The 17,781-nt window shown below is 38.4% G+C and overlaps 1 protein-coding gene across 3 annotated transcripts in view; it reads right to left on the minus strand.

Annotated features, from left to right (window-relative positions):
- Zcchc7 (zinc finger CCHC-type containing 7) overlaps positions 1-17,781 on the minus strand; it is a 226,192-nt gene that overhangs the window by 47,670 nt on the left and 160,741 nt on the right. For all 3 annotated transcript variants that reach the window (XM_008847690.3, XM_008847691.3, XM_029570751.1), the window contains exons 3-5: positions 5,431-5,474; positions 3,727-3,852; positions 2,474-2,644 (exon numbers count right to left, since the gene is read on the minus strand). In XM_008847690.3, coding sequence (XP_008845912.1) covers positions 2,474-2,644; positions 3,727-3,852; positions 5,431-5,474 — 341 coding nt within the window. The remainder of the gene's footprint in view (positions 1-2,473; positions 2,645-3,726; positions 3,853-5,430; positions 5,475-17,781) is intronic.

Raw genomic sequence — 17,781 nt, forward strand, 5'->3', positions numbered from 1 at the left:
AAAATGTTTGCTTATGATAATGTCTGCCCCTCTTTTATTATCACAGGAAAATAAGACCATATTTGTAAAAATCCTTTGAAATAAAGGAATAAAAACCAGATGACATTAAGCATAACTCCAAATCAGAAAATTATAATTACACACACACACACACACACACACACCGTTCAGTACTGGGACTAAACCTAGGGGCTCATTTAAAGTATTTTAAATGAAATGACAACTCTTATCTCTCCACCTAGTCTACAGAATAGAACCTGAATTAATCACACATGACTCCATTTGTAGCCTAAGAAACAGAGTGGCACAGTAAGAGAACATATCTACTACTTGATTTGCCAGTTTTAAAAGACTGATAATACTTTTTTAAACACTCCCAGTAACTGGATACACTGCTACAACATTGTAGAAAATCAATACCTATTCAAATACAAATGTATAATTTTTAAATTTCCTAATTCAATTACTAGAGTCTGATCTACCATAACACACATGTAGCTATATACAGGCATATTTATGTATTCACACACACACACACACACACACACACACACACAAAAGATGTTTGCTATAGAACTACTTATTTTTTCAAAATGAGAGGCTGGAGAGAGAGTTCAACCGTTAAGAACCCTGGTTGCTCTTGCAGAAGATAGGTTTGGTTCCCAGCACCCACATGGCGGCTCACAACTGTCTATAACTCCAGTTCTTCTGGCCTCTGCGAACATTGCACACATATGTTGCACTTATCAATCCTACACATAAAATCAGAATAAATTAATAAAAAGTAACAAGCTAAAACTAAGAGCACAGGTAGAGTCACACCAAATATTTCTACTCTAATTTGTTTTAATCTCAAATTCGTTTCAAGAAAAAGCCATATTAACTGTCCTTTTGAGATAGGGTCTTGCTGCATCTCCAAGCTGGCCAGACCCGGCTGGTATCAATCTCACAGAGATATGCCTGCTTCTGCTTCATGAGTGCTGGGATTAAAGGCATATACAACCATGCCTGGTACTAGTATATTCTTAATATAAACAAAATTAGAAAACTGTGCTTGTCTATTACAGCTTTGGGAAATATACATGAAAGGAAATGATTTTTATGATTTTTAAAAAATAGGTAAGAAATACTTGAAAAGACAAAGTGAGAGCTCTTTAATAAATGTCCCTTAAAACAATTGAGATCAGCATCTAGGTATGAGTATGAAAAATGACTTTGCACTGAGTAGCTGTTAATACAAAATAACTGTGAATTACTCTGTAGTGATGGATGCCACTGAGAGCTAAAATGACATATCCTTAATGAAACATTCATTGGAGTAAGAAGTAAACTGAATGTAGGAAGTTATATATTCCACATCAAAGCTCAACCTATTTAATTCATCACCTCTTATGATCTCTGAAATTGTTACTGGAATGAATTTCCTCACCCCATACACAACAGGATGTAAATGGCATTCAACATATTTAAAATATGTTGAAGTAATCGAAATGTCTTCTAAATTACTTTGGATTATTTAATATTAATTTTTTTTTTTTTTGAGAAAGGGTTTTGCTGGCCTCAAACTTGAGATTTTTCTGCATTAGTCTGCCAAGTTCTGGAATTAAAGGCTGGGCTACAAGGTCTGAGTTACTTTTACTTTTTTTAAATAAAAAAAAAATTATTTTTATTATATGTGTACAAGTGTTGTACAATGCCTGTGGAGGCCAGAAAAGGGCACTGGATCCCCTGGAACTGGGGTTACGGACAGTTGTTGGTGGACATATCGGTGCTGGGAACCGAGGCTATGTCTTCTGCAAGAGCAGCCAGTGCTCTTAACTGCTGAGCAATCTCTCCAGTTCCTACTTTTACTTCTTAAATATAAAAATGACCTTGTCCTTATTGTCCAAGATTATTTATTTTACCATTAGTAAAGATCACCAACAAGCAGCAACAAACTAGGTTTCACATGGACATTTGTATACAACTTCTAAGTGCACATTGATTTTCATTTAAATTATGCATTAATCCATACATAAATCTTATGTGTTATTAGATATCTCTTTAAAAATCAATCTTTATTTAGTAAGTAGAACAATAAAGGGACTACTATCATGGTGTTTTGTGGATACTTCCTCCAAAAGAACTCCAGTAGAATCCCATCCTGAGATTTAGAGCACTGCTTTACAGGTTAAGTGGCTAGCGAGACAAGACAACTGTATTCAAGCTGGGCGCGGTGGCACACACCTTTAATCCCAGCACTTGGGAGGCAGAGACAGGTAGATCTTTGTGAGTTTGAGGCTAGCCTGGTCTACATAGTGAGTTCCAGGACAGCTGGAGCTACAAGGAGAAAAAAAAAAAAAAAAAAAAAAAAAAAAAAAAAAAAGACAACTGTATTCAATGAAGAATAAACATTTTTTTAGGTAGGTTGGATGATGGTTATAAACCTGCACATTGTCCCCAAAGTCTGACTAGTCATATTAGGGATACTTACATCAGCATAGTGGCCTATCATATCACATCGGTCACATCGTTTTCTCCAGGAAGATCTTTCAAGACATCTGTGGGTGGAAGACATGGGCAAAGAACAGTCTAAGCAGAAACGGGCTGGACAGGCGTACTGGAGGTGTCCTCTCTCCGAGCAGAGGCAGCAAGGGCGGACTTTCTATGTGGCACACAAATACAAAATCTCTTTAGCAAAAGGTATCAGTTTCAAATGGTAGAAGACTGGTAACCCTTTTCTATATAATTCCACAAAAAGTTATTTCTAATTTGAAGCCCAATTAGGATCCAACCTTGAGCATAATTGCAAAAATCAAGTAAATGTCTGAACTTAAGAGCTTTAACACAGCTATCCATATGTTGTTGCCAAAAAGTGGTAGTCAGGGTATACTATCCTCAGGTACTTATTATATCTTGTGTTATAGTGGAATATTCACAAAGTAGAAGGTGTCTAGAGGAAAGCAGAATGATGAAGATGTCTGGAAACTAAGCTACAGGAGGTACAGATACAGAAGAAGCTGTTATGTCTGTAGAAGCAAAAACAAAGAGAAACATAAGTACTGTCTCAACGATTTGACAGCCATTTACAAGACGCAGTAGGCAATGGAAGGAATGTGTTTAGAGCTTACTGTATGCCAGGCAATGTCTAAGAGCTTTCAGTTCTGTGCTGTTCCAAAGGTTGATATATGTAACATAATTTACACTAGTAACACTTACAAATGATAAGAATTATAAATCTCACTGGGCGTGGTGGTGCATGCCTTTAATCCCAGCACTCGGGTGGCAGAGGTAGGCAGATCTCTATGAGTTCAAGGACAGCCTGGTCTACATAATGAGGTCCCGGGCAGCGAGGGCTAAAGAGAGAACCCTTTCTCAAAAAAACCAAAAAAAAAAAAAAAAAAAGAATTATAAATCTCTAACAGTGAAAATTATCCCACAATGAAATATGCTGTCTAAAGAGCAGAAGAGTTAGAAGTGAAAGGAATTGCCTTACTCCCTCTTCTCATCTTACAGACAAGAAAACTGAGCACAGAATAGTGATTTGAACCTGGTTATACAGCTAGTCACAGGAAGCTGAAACTGAATCCAGCTTTATCTGATGCTATACCTACTGCTCTTTCCCCTGTGCCAGGCTTAAAACCTACCTGAAATTTGACACACTTTGACAAGAAGAGTTGAATTCTAAGGTTTTAGCCCCAAGAATTTGACTCTAACAAGGAAAGAAGTGTCACGTATCTCACGTACTTGTGGTAAGGGGCAGTTTTTTGACAAATGGCCACGTCTGTCACAATTCCTGCATGTGACATTTTTGTTGGCTGAATAATATCGGTTGGTCCATCTTCCAGATGATCTGTTATTACCTATCTTGGCCTAAGGGTGGGGGAAAAATAAAGAATTTTAAAAAATGTATTTCATTTAGTTTAATGAAACCTACCTATTCTTTCTTGCATAGAAAACTATCAGTGAGTAAGAAAACAATTTTAAGTCAGTTCTATTGCTTCGGTAAGGTAAAAGAACTAACTGTCGATTCCACACCCAGCAGCAGAGAACCCCTCTTATTAAAATAAGTGGCATAAGGTCAGCTGTGCTTCTTTGCACTCACCCACGTGACTTCCTCTATTTGTTCTCCACTTAGGGTTCAGGTCTGGTCACTGCTAACTTCTGTATCTAAATTCACACTATATACTTGTGAATGGGAGGCTTGTTTTAAGTTTTAGTTAGGAATAGTGCTTTTGTGATTTTGTATTTTAGAATATTATAAAACCACAGAGCTACCAAATACATCCCTTCTTTTGAAAAAGAAGTTACTGCTATTGCCTTTAAGACTACATTATAATTTCTATATGAGTCTGAGGTAAAACTCTTCTACTACAGTCTTTCTTTCAATTTATTGTTTTTAGTTTATGTATTTGAGTATTTTGCCTGCATGTAAGCCCACCACATGCATGCAATGGCTGCAGAGGCCAGAAGAGGGTATATGATCCCTTGGAACTGGAGTTACAGGTGGTCGTTGCTTGCCATGTGGGTGCTGGGAATTGAACCCAGGTCCTCTGGAAGAGCAACCAGTGTAATTAGCCACTGAGCCGTCTCTCAAATTCCACACTACAGTTCTGTAAAGATACATTCTGCTACACAGTGACCCAATTCTAGCTGACTCATATTCTAGTCCAATTCTAATATCTACGAGAGAATATTAGCAAAGCACATCATATTGAATACCTAAAGAGGAATATTGTAAATTCCAACCATGCTCTTATCTTGTTTGGCAGAATTCCTTCTTTAAAGCCGGGCATGGTGACTCACGCCTATAATCCCAACACTTGGGAGGCTGGGGCAGGAGGATCACGAGTTCGAGGCCAGCTTGGGCTATGTAGGAGACCCTGTCTCAAAAAAAGAAAAATACATAAATAAATAAAATAAATTTCAGTTTTGAAAAAGCTTTACTTTTTTTAACCTGTCAATCTCTTGAGCTGGTTAAGCCAATTATCTCCAATCTAGTTAGATCTTAAAACTTGACTATCAAGTTGAAAAATTCTTCTTCTTTTTTTTTAGTATCTGCCACAATAAGGCTAATAATGGACAAACACCTGCCATATTCTAAATATAGACTAGCCATTTCCTTATACTGAAGAAACAGTTATTTCCGGTGCTGAGCTTAGTACTAGGCCTTCTGAACTAACAGGAATCATCATGGCAGAGAAACAGCAGAAAGGGAGAGGGGATTAAATCATTATAGCTGTTAATCAGCTGACAAAAAAAAGTTGAGTGAAATTTCTGAAAAGTTAAATCATGTACATATTAAAACAAATTTTCTCTTATAACCTGTAGGGAGCCATAGAATTTTTGAAAAAGCTTGCTACTCTTGCAAAAGTTATTGCAATGAAACAAAAAGAATCTATGAATCAAAGGAAAATATTAACCAGAATTTTTTAAAAAAATTGGCTTTACCTCGATATCCTTGTCACTGATGAACCAGTTTACATCATCTTCTCCTACAAAACAAACAAATGTTACTCAGTCTTAGTGCCTTTTAAAGCACTTATTGACAATAGATTATTCAATTTGATAGTACTCAAATTGGACTCTAAATGTAAGGGAAGAAAAACTAAATTCCTTATAAGTTTAAAATTTTATATTTTATAGTTATCTATTGATTAAAAATTATGTGTATGTGTGTGTCTGTGCATACGAGTACAGGTGCCTATGGAAGCTAGAAGAGAGAGGGTAGAGGGTTCCCGGAACTGGAGTTACAGATGGTGTGAGCTGCCTTATGTTGGCGCTGGGCACTGAACTCTAGTTCTCTGCCAGAGCAACAAGTGCTTTTAACTGCTGAGTCATCTCTCCAGTCTCTAAATTTTATTATTAATTTCTGTGGTACTAGGAATTAAATTCAAAGTTTTGTGCATGCCAGACAAGTACTACACTACTGGAGGTACATGTGAACCCTTAAACTCTGTTTTTTCTTTTGTGTGTGCATGTGTTTATGTGTGCACATGAGTGTGGATGTTCAGAGGGGAGAAGAGGATGTTAGGTATCTGCTCTGAAAGTCTCTGTCTTACTACATTAAATCAGGGTCTCTCACTGAACCTGGAGCTTGACATTTTTGGACTAGGTCAGCAGCCAGTAAGACCCAACAATCCTCCCATCTCTGCTCCCATAATGCTGAGGCTATAGGTACATGTGTGGCCACGCCCCACTTTACATAGGCACTGGGGATTTGAACCATGTCCTCATGCTTGTGCAGCAAGTGCTTTTACCCACCTAGGCACCTCTTCAGCACCCCTACTTAAACTCTTTAATTTAGCTCTCTTATCAGCTGTGTGGCTTTCAATAGTTAACCACTCTGAGCCTCATTTTCTTTACCTGTGAAATGGGGATAATAGTATTTCTAGCATTTGTCCTGTCTACCTAAAAAGTCCTTTGAAAAGTAAGTGAAATACATGAAAATGCTTTGAAAGTCATTAAGCTACATACAAAAACAGATGCTTTTGGACTAGGTCCAAAAGAACCTAGTAGCAAGAACATAAGTGAAAGGGTCAAACACCTAAGAGCAGACACTGAAAGAAATTTATCTGACCAAAGCAAAGTTTTACTTGGAGGGTAGGGAGTCATTCTTCCTACCCTTTTAGGTCTCCTGACGCTGGACACGAGGATATTCCAAAAACTTTTTTGTGAATAAGTCTCAGTAAAATCTTCTGTTTTTTAACCTTTTCATCTTTTTATTAAGTTAGTGTATAAAACAATTACCATTAAAGCCCTTTAAACTCTTCAAGTTAGTCATTACTGTGTGTTCTCAGCAGTGTTGCATAAACATGTTTTTTCCAGTTCATCTCTCCATGGGCAGTTAACTCAAGAGGGCCTTCATTCAGACCTAAGTTGGTAGAGTAAAAGGTTTTCATGCCAACATCAGAATTAATTGTGTCTACCAGCTTTCCATTCCAGGTGATCTTCACTACGACATCAAAAAATTTTTGTGGGTGGGCAAGCATCTTTACCTGTTGAGCTATCTAGCTGGATCCCACTATAACATTTTTAAACACTGGACCTTGAAAACTAGTTCACTTCTTATTAGAGTTAGTAATTTTGCACTGGTTTTTATAACATCAAAAATGATATAAACGAGCAAAACAGGAGGTCAAATATCCAGAAAGTGCTAGGCATGGTGATCAGGCTTCTAATTCCAGCACTTATGAAGCAAAAGCAGGAATCAGATTGCTGCAAGTTCAAGGCCAGCTCAGTCTACACAGTGAATACACAGTTTACATAGTGAGCTCAGGCTACCCAAAGCCACATAGTGAGACCCTGTCTCAAACAAAACAATATTCATAAACCATTAATTATTAATCTAAAAATACAACTGTAAAACTGGAGGACTGGGGCACTACAACATTTTTCTGTAACAGCTATTTCTTTTGCACTATCCTTTTCCAAATCTGCAAAAGGCTCCTATTCCTTGGGTGCCTCCATGGACAAAAACGAAGGGACCTATGACTAAGGCAGAAGCTAAGCTGTCAACAAAGGACTGAAAGCAAAGTTAAGATTTCCTCCTCTTTCCAACCTTGCTACTTTCGTCCATCTCAAAAACACAATCAAGTTTGACTCGTTTATTTGAAAGGAATTTTGAAGAGACATGAAATAATCTACATTTTTCCAGGCCAACCAGGGGTGTCTAGAAATATATTTTAAAATAAAATACTTGTACTAAGAAAATCATGAGGCTGCTTTACAAAAAGACCAATCCATAGGAAAGCAGAGCTGCTGTGCTGATGATTCTTTTCTCTGTGGAATTTGGAAGCTGCATCCATGTACTGAGTGTGGAGAATACATTAAGAAGCAGCAGCTTCTATTCCTTCATCCCACCATGTTATTATTCTTTCACTCAAAAGATCCAGATAAGGAGCATGCTGGCTATAATTCTCAAAGCTGCCTTTATAGTGACAGTCACTGAAATTTAAAATGACCCTTGAAATTACTTTAATTACAAAGGTGATTTAATTTTTTCTTTTTTGGTGTGGTGAACACACACAAACACGCATGAGGTCAGATGTCAACAAGGTGTTTTCCTCAATTGCTCTCACATTTTTTTTTTGAGACAGGGTCTCTCACTGAACTGGGGGATCACCAATTTGGCTAGAGTAATTGGCCAAGGACATGCTGGAATCTACTTGTCTCCACATCCCCAATGCTGGAATTACAGGTGTGTGCTGCACCTGGGTTTCTGCTTGGGTGCTGGGGATTAAACTCAGGTTCTTGAGTTTGTACAGCAAGCACCTTACTGATTATGCCATATTCCTAACCCCGCAAAGCTGATTTAATTTTTTCCTTAAAAAATTAAATACAGGGACAAGTGTATGCACATAACATACAGACACACATAATCTGTTTCATTCTTTTCAAGACTGCTTTGGCTATTCTAGGCCCTCTGATTTTGGGTATAAATTTTAGAATAAACACGTCAGTTTCTGTAAAACCTGTTCTGCTGGGACTTTGATTGGTATTATATTGAATTTACAGCCCAGGTGAAAAGATGTTTTTATAATACTATCGCCTCATAAATGAAAATGATAACGGATCTTAAATTTATTTTGGTCTTTAAGCTTTCATGGTAATGCTTTCCCAATTTTTGACTATGTTTATAAAATATAACTGACATATTCATATTACTTTGTGGAAATTTGTAATGCTCAAGAGTTTTAGAAGTTTGTATTGTATGTGCCTGCCAATTTTGTTTCTGCGTGCCCCCCCCGCTTCCCCATCTTTTAGACAGGGTCTCCCTGTAGACCTAGCAGGCCTGGAACTAGCTATGTAGACCAGGCTGGCCTTAGTCTCAGAGATCTGCCTGCATCTGCTGGGATTAAAGGTGTGTACCATCATACCCATTTAATTTTCTTTCTTTAAAATTTCTTTGAGTTATTTTTATTTTATGTGTATGAGTGTCCTGCTTACATGTAAGTGCACCACAGGCATGTAATGCCTGCAGAAGCCAGAAGAAGGTGTCATGGTTGTTAGTAGTCATGCAAGTGCTAGGAACTGCACACTCAGGTCCTCTGCATGAGCAGCCAGTGTTCTTAACCTCTGAGCCATCTCTCCAGGCCACAACTATGTCCTTTCTTAAATTAAAAAAAAAAAATCATAAAAATATTTGTGTGTGCATGTACATGCCTACGTGTGGAGGTCAGGGGACAACTTGTCAGAGATGATTCTGTCCTTCCACCATGTGCGTTCCGGGGGATTGAACTCAGGCTGTCAGGCTTGGCAGTAAGTGCTGAGCCATTTTGTCAATCCTTGCTTCCTCCCTTTCAATTCATATAATTTTATTTTTCTTTTGTCTTTATTTTGTATAGACTTTCTACCATATGGTGTTCAATATAAGTGGTGACAGAAAATCTTTGTCCAGTTCCCAAACTTAGGAAAAAAAATACACCATCTGTAACCATTCAGTATATTGCTTTCTGTGGCTATTTCACAGCTAAAGAACTTTCTTTCTAGGCTCCGGGTAGTGGTGCATGCCTTTAATCCCAGCACTCAGGAGGCAGAGGTTGGCAGATCTCTGTGAGTTCAAGGCTAGCCTGGTCCATGTAGTGAGTTCCAGGCCAGCTGGGGCTGTAGGGAGACACTGTTTCAAAAAGACCAACCCACTCCTCCTCCAAAGTTAAGTTTTTACTATGAATAAGTAGTGAGTTTTATCTAATACCCTTTTTCTATCAGTTGAGATGTCTATGATTCTTCCTATTTCATTCTGAACAGTAATAGTGTTTGGTTTCCAATGTCAAGCTGACCTTATATTCTGGGATTGAGTTAATATCTAGTATTATCTTTAAAAAATATATTGCAGAATCAGACCTGCTAGTATCTTACTAAGAAATGTGTATCTGTGTTCATAAAGAATTGTGGCTTGGATTTAAAATGACCCCTGGAGGCTCACATTTTACATGCTCAGAACCCAGATAGTGGCACTATTTGGGAGGCGGCAGGGCTTTTAGGAGGTGGAGCCAGGCTAACAGAAGTGGATCCCTGGGGAAGGTCTTTCAAAGTTATAGTTGAAGAGCCACTCCCTCACAGTCCTACCATCAGGGACAGAGCTACTCTGTCACGTAGCTGCACTAGAATGGGCTGAAATACCTGAAAACCATGAGCCAAAATAATTTTTTCTAGGTTCTTTCTATTAATCAGTGATGTAAAAGTAACTCACATAGGACTATTGAGTACAGTTTCCTTACAGCATTTTTGTGTTGTTTGGTAGTGGTTGAAAAAACTGAGAGGCCAGGCACTCTGGAGGCAGAGGCAGGCGGATCTCTGTGATTCAAGGCCAGCCTGGTCTACACAGTGAGTTCTAGGCCAGCTGGGGCTACCTGATGTTATTTCTTCCTTAAATATGCAATAGAATTTACTAGTTATCTGGGTTAAGGCTTTTCTTGTGGGTCAGTTATTTTACTTGTAGTAAAGTTTCTAAAAATAAATTCAGTCGGGTGTGGTGGCCCACCCCTTTAATCCTAGCATTTGGGAGGCGGAGGCAGGCGGATCTACATAGTGAGTTCCAGGACAGCTGGGGCTATAGGGAGACCCTGTCTTAAAAAAAAAAAAAAAAAAAAATCAATTTCTTCAGTATAGATCCCTTTAGATTAAAAAAAATACACTCCTTCTTTTTATCTTATTTATACTTCAGTTCACTGAATACAAATTTCATCCTTGGGGCTGGAGAGATGGCTCAGCAGTTAAGAACACTGGCTGTTCTTGCAGAAGACCCGGGTTCCCAGCACCCACATGGCAGCTAACAACTGTACAACTGTCCATAACTCTAGTCCCAGGGGATCTGACAGCTCCTTCTGACCTCCGGGGGTATTGTACAACATGGGTGCACTTATTTACATGCAGGCAATACATGCATACACATAAAACAATTGGTAAGATAAAATAAATAAATTTCATCCTCAATATTATTTCTATTTGTTTGCTTTTTTTTTTTTTTTTTTTTTTTTTTTTTTGAGACAGGGTCTCCCTGTAGGCCCAGCGGCCTAGAATTCACTATGTAGGCCAGGTTGGCCTTGAAGTTTTTGAAACAGGGTCTCACTATGTGGTCCGAGCTGGCCTGGATCTCACATCTGCCCATGTGCCACCACATCTGATTTTTATTGTAATTTTTATTAAATTTGTTCTCTGGCAACTTTATACATGTATGTAGTACATCCTGATTACTGTTACCCTTTCTACTCTTCTCTCCCTTCCTTTCTGACAAGTCCCCTTACTTCCTACAAGTCTGTTTTCCACATTTGTATCTTTTTTTCTTTGTGACCTACTGTGTTTAAGCATGGCCATCTGTGTGACCATGGGTTTGGACGCATATAATGGTAGGCTCATCAGTGGGTATACAAATGAAGAGAAATGCTTCCTGTCCCTCAGAATCCGCATCAGTAGCCCACATTTCAGTAGGGAGGGTGGGCAATGAGGCCCATCCTGATTCCTTGACTGACTCTTGACAGCCTACAGGAGGCAGCTGAAGCTACCATGAGAACATGCTTTTTCTTTTCCTACCATTGCTCTTATATTTTCCTTTAATTTTCAATACACAACAGAAGTGTGTATTTTCAACACAGTATCTTGAAGTCCCTGATCTGCCATTTCTATGTTTATTGCATTTGGCTGCTTTTTTTTTACTGGTGTAAGTCTAACCCACATTTTCCTGTTTCTTTAAATGTCTAATAATTAGGGGAGGGTTGTTAGTTACTGTTGAAGGTCTGGATTTTGTTATCTTACTTTGTAGTTGGTTTACTCTCTTTAAATAGGCAGTTAAATAACTTCTGGTTCAGCTGGAGCCTCTGGGGACTTTTAAAAACATTTTATTATTTTTATGTGTATGGGTGTATTGCCTGCATGTGTGTTAAGTGCATCCGTATTCTGCAGTGCCCACAGAGATCAGAAAAGGGTGTCAGATCCTCTGGAACTGGAGTTACAGACAGTTGTTAGCTGCCATGTGCATGCTGGGAACCAAACCTGGGTCTTCTCCAAGAGCAGTCAGTGTTCTTAACTGCTGAGCCATCTCTCTAGCCCCACTCTGGGGACTTTTTATAAGCTTTGTTAAGTCTGGTCCAACATAGCCTTTACTTTAGGGATAATTTATCCTTACTACTAAGATATAGGTGCTGTGAATGCCCTGGATATCTCTCCACTTTGGCTAAGAATAACTTAGGACTTGTTGAGCTTATAGTTCAGTTTTTGCACAGTGTGCGTGTGAAGACAGGCACTGGTGATATTCAAAGGTATCCTTAGGCAGATTTCTGGAGTAATGTCCCCTCTATTCCTATACTCTGCCTCACAAATTTCAGTCTCCTTGCTTGCTCCAAACTCTGATCTCTGTCTTTTCATGTCAGAGGGACTGCCATGCTCCACTTGGGTTCCCTCTCCTGGCATCCAGATTCTTAAGCTTTTCAGGCAGGAAGACAGGTTTATGGTAGGGCTTACCTCATGTGTTTCCATCCTCTCACGAATCATGGGCTTGGTACTGCCTATTTAATGCTTCAACTGAACTGTAGTTAACCCCATGCATTAAATTTCATTTTATTCTTTTATTTCAGAAATTGTATTTCTGCTCAAACACTTCACTTGGCTTTTAAAAAAATCTTACATTTCTCTTTTTATCATAATTCATCTTTCAAGTCTCTGTATATATTTATAACCACTGTAAAGTCCTTGTCTGCTAATATCATTTCTTGTCACGAGTTTGTTAACACAATACAGGTGAATCAGAAATCTCAGAGGATTTTTTTTTTTTTGTCTTTTTGAGATAGGGTCTCCTTGTAGCCCCAGTTGTCCTGGAACTCACTATGTAGACCAGGCTGGCCTTGAACTCACAAAGATACACCTGCCTCTGCCTCTGCTGGGACTAAAGGCGTGCGCCACCATGCCTGGCTCTGTTTTGTTTTTTGGTAAGGTTTCCCTGTAGCCCCAGCTGGCCTGGAACTCGCTATGGAGACTAGGCTGGCCTGGAACTCACAGAGATCTGCCTGCTCTGTCTCCTAAGTGCTAGGATTAAAGGTGTGGGCCATTATGTCAAGCTTCAGAAAAGATTTTAATAATGATGGGAACACTTAAAAAAAGTAAAGGCGGGGCTGGAGAGATGGGCTCAGTGGTTAAGAACACTGGCTGTTCTTGCAGAAGACCTGGGTTCGTATCTCAGCACCCACATGGCAGCTAACAGCTGTCTGTAACTCCAGTTCCAGGGGAACTGATAGCCTCTGTGGGCAATGCGCAACACAGGTGCACTTACCTACATGCAGGCAATATACACATACACATTAATGGAGGAAAAAAAAAAGTTAAGGTTTGCTAGGTGTGGTGGTGCACGCCTGTAATCCCAGCATTCAGGAGGCAGTGAGTTCCAGGCCAGCTGGGGCTACAGGGAGACCCTGCCTCAAAAAAAAAAAAAAAAAAAAAAAAAAAAAAAAAAAAAGTAAATAAAGGCACAAGCAATATAACTGAGACTTATTACTTGTCACACAAAGACTTTATCAATATTGAATCTCATCTTTCAAATAGGAAATCTTCCATATCTTCAGTCACTTTAAAGTCCTGACTACCTAACTCTGTGGCATCTCTAACAAACAGATCCCCAGGACTCTTTTTCGCTAGAGTAGTAATGTTGATGGCAGAGCTGGTCAAATACAGTACAGACTGCTTTTTAGTACTATGCAATATCCAGGACAATTTTCCCTCATTAAAGCAAAAAATTAAGCCCCAAAGAAAAGTGAATCCATAACTTTACAGTTAGTTTAAGTCTATATTTTACTAATTTTCCCCATTTATGGATCGTCTCCTTCTCCTTTTTTTGTAGCCCCAGCTATCCTGGAGCTCAAACTCACAGAGATTCGCCTCCCTCTGCCTCCCAAGTGCTGGGATTAAAGGCATGTACCACCAAACCCAGCTATTCTATCTTTATAATTAACAACCCCTCTCCCTCATGAATTACTGCCTGGTAGTTATGATAAATATATTTATATGGTTGAGTCTGTAATTGTTTTTGTATTTTATTTATTATTTTTATTTTATATGTATGGGTGTATTGCATGTATGTATGTGAGCACACCTGTGTCATGCACTGCCTTGGAGGTCAGAACAGGGCTTCGGATTCCCCTGGAACTGGAGTTAAGGACAGTTCGCAGCTACCATGTGGGTGTGGGGAATTGAACCCGGGTCCTCTGCAAGAGCAGTCAGTGATCTTAACAGTTGAGCCATCTTTCCAGCTCTGAGTCTATAATTTTTTTTTTTTTTTTGGTCTTTTTGAGACAGGGTCTCCCTGTAGCCCCAGCTGTCCTGGAACTCACTATGAAGACCAGGCTGGACTTGAACTCACAGAGATCCACCTGACTCTGCCTCCAGAGTGCTGTGATTAAAGGTGTGTGCCACCACGCCCATTGTTTTAAACAGACACTTGGTCATCAGAACAACTCCATATATTATGGTTGTATAAATGTTTACTGTTTAATTATAGGTGTTTTCTAGTATGGGGTGTGTGACAAGTGCTTACCATGAAATACAGTGCTAATCTAGTCACTTACAGATAATTTTGTATTTGGTTTTCAAAAGATCCCAGTCTTCCTACATTCTGTTCTGTTGGAATGGTGGATCATTCCTTTGCTCAAAGAACAGCTACGGGCATTTACAGAATGGGCTATCATTTCTTAAAACAATCTGACAGAATGTAAGAGCTGGTAAAATTATTTCAAAGATTAATAAAGACTATTAGTAATCAATTCAGCATATACAATAGATTATTTGCAGTACAGGTACCAGGAATAAAGAAATCTTTTCCAGGAGCCTATATTTAATTCCTTCCTATAAGGAAGTCACAGATATCTGACATTTTTTTTTGGTAACACCTGAAATTATAAAATTCATGGTTCCATCAAAAGGTATGTATTAAAATTTTCTCAGCATCTAATGAACTTGAATTTAATATCCACAGAGTTGTTTTCAAGTTTTAATAATACCAAGTACAATTTTCTTTTTCATCCTTCTGCCTCATTCTCTTGGATGCTAGGATTATAGGTGTGCATCACAACTGAGCTACAGCACTGGCCTCTCTTTAAAACAGAAGGATGACTGAATCAATATCTTGATTTTTTTTGAAGAAAGGTATTGTTTTGGAGCTTGTCTTAGTGACTTTTCTTTTTGGTGTGATAAAAGACTGACAAAAACAACTGTGGTGGTTTGAATGAGAATGTCCCCCACAGGCTCCAAGTATTTGGAACTTCTGTCCCCAGTTGATGGTGGTATTTTGGAGGTCTTAGAAAGTGTGGCCATGCTGGAGAAGCATGTCACTGGGGGCGGCTTAGAGAGTTCTTAAGCCTTGCCAGATCTCAAGTCCCTCTTGCTTCCTGTGCCGGCTTTAAGATATGAGAGCTTAGCTTCCATTCCTCCTCCAGCTACTTCTGCCACCATGCCTCCCCATCATGATGGACCAACTCTTGCCCTTTTGGAACTGTAAGATAAATAAACTCATCCTTTTATAACTTCCCTTGGTCATGGTGTTTCTATCACAGCAACAGAAAAGTAACTAATACAGCAACTTAAGGGGGAAAGGGCTCATTTAGGTCCATAGTTCAAGGGTACAGTCCTTCAGGGCAGGCAGGTTAAAATTGGACCATTATTGCTGCTCATAGTCCCTATTTGTACTCCTAATATTCTGAATGCAGAGCTCCTATCTGTAACCAATGCTCTTAGTGTTTTCCCATCTCTGTACTTCTGCTGTTAGTCCCTTGATTTCCAACATCACTACTCTTTGACCAATTTTCCATCTAGCTCAATCTTACCCCCATAATTGTAAGCTCCAAATATACTTTAACTCTCAGGTTCTCAAAGTTAATATAAATAGATTAATATTCAATATGTTTCTCACTTTTCTAGCTCTTGTCTTTGTGGTGTCTTTTCCTTCATCTTGGCATGTGCCAGTCTTTGTATTCTTTCTCCAAGTTTATATCATACAAGGCTACAAGGAAAACTACCAAATGTGTTCTAGGCCAGGCCATTTCTTGAGTTCCTTATACAGTCCAATTATCTACGAAAGACTAGGAATGGACACTCACAGGTAATTCAAGCTCATAATTCTACATTTTATCCTCATTTGTGATAACTCAGTGATACAGTGCTTGCCAAGCATGCACAAGACTGAGTTCAATCCTCAGTACTGTAAACAAACAAACATCCAGAACTGTGAAACAAAAAGCTCCCTAGTTTTCCTCCTGATATCGTCTACTTCAACAACTTATACCAGTCTGTTTACCAAATCAGAAACCCTCAAATCTTTCCTCTTATCTGCCATAAAATTACTCACCAAGTCCTATAAGTTCTCTATTCAAAACAGCCTTAATACAACTACTTTAGCTCAGGGCCACTTAAATTCTGAGACTGATTATTAAGGTAACTTCTAACTCTTCATTATGACAAACTCAATTACTGGAATAAAACAGAAATCTGAATACATTTTGGAAAGGTCCCTTGCTGCCAAAGGGCAAATGTTGAAACCTGGTCCCACTATTTCAACTGTATCCAATAACTTCCCCAATGTCCTGCTACTCTCTGAAGGTATGCTTATACGTGTATCCTCAGAACCTCTGAAAGCGCCCCCAATTCATTCATTTGGTACTGGGACTTGGTCTTAATCCTAACTGCTGCCACCGAAGTCTTAGCTGTTACTTCTTCAAAAGAAGAACACTCACAACTGTGTAAAATTCTGGACTTAAACTACATCATTTTTATCTTTGTAGCCTCCAAACACCAAAGTATGACTGCCTCATTATGAAAGGTACTGATATCTATTTAATACATTAAATAAATAACATTTCTATCTTTTTTAGTTTCCCTCAATTATAAGTGTAAAAGCACATTACTTGAACCTTTTAGGCTACTGAGCACAGTGCATTAAGGATTGTATTAATAAATATTTTATTTCCTTTGCTATGTCAAAGCTCTCTATGGACTGAGACTACATCTGCTTTATCCATATACGTTGAATAAAATTTGAAATTACCAAGAAAAAGGTCAGATGATCATATATGCCCTTGTGTGAATAAGCACTTATGAATTGGGACATGTAAGCCTAGTACATAATTTAATGGGCTGTCACTGTACGGTAAGTGTTTAGCAAGACAGTTTTCTATGGTTAAGAAGAGTAGAATTTTTGGAGTAAGCAACTTTTTAGGAACTAAAAAGAGAACTTAAAAAAAAATCAATACTGTTGAATAATAAAACTGTGACAGACTCAGGATCTACATACAATGTAACATAATTGCACATTTTATAATCATGCCTGTACCTGAAAGTGGATTAAAGACCAAAGGACAAAGCTGCCATCTATTTATGCCATATCCTTTCTGAGCCTAACTTGACTATACCAAACGCCCTCTGGGATCTTCTCACTTCTAATAAGTAACTGAACCAGCCACAAATGAACTTACTATTCCCAACTTCCTCAGTAGCATCTGTTACTTCAACGGAAACTTTTGAAAAACACACAATGCTACATTCAAATCCCTTGAGGGTTAAAGCAACTTATTCACTTCCATTCTTCTCAAACAGCTTTTGGTGTGTGTCTTTTTTTTCCTCATATTTATAGTTTTTCATTTTAACATGAGACAGAAAAATCAATTTAGCTACTATAATTTTGTATTACATTACTTGCAAAAGCTAAAATAAAACAAAATTTAATACAAGAATTTGTAAGGCACCAAAATGTTCATCTTATTTACAATTATATTAAATTTATCAGAAATAGCTTATATTTAAAATTATGTGTTAAAGATAAAT

This window comes from Nannospalax galili, unplaced genomic scaffold, assembly GCF_000622305.1.
Source record: "Nannospalax galili isolate Female #2095 unplaced genomic scaffold, S.galili_v1.0 scaffold263, whole genome shotgun sequence".
In the NCBI taxonomy this organism is placed as follows: domain Eukaryota; kingdom Metazoa; phylum Chordata; class Mammalia; order Rodentia; family Spalacidae; genus Nannospalax; species Nannospalax galili.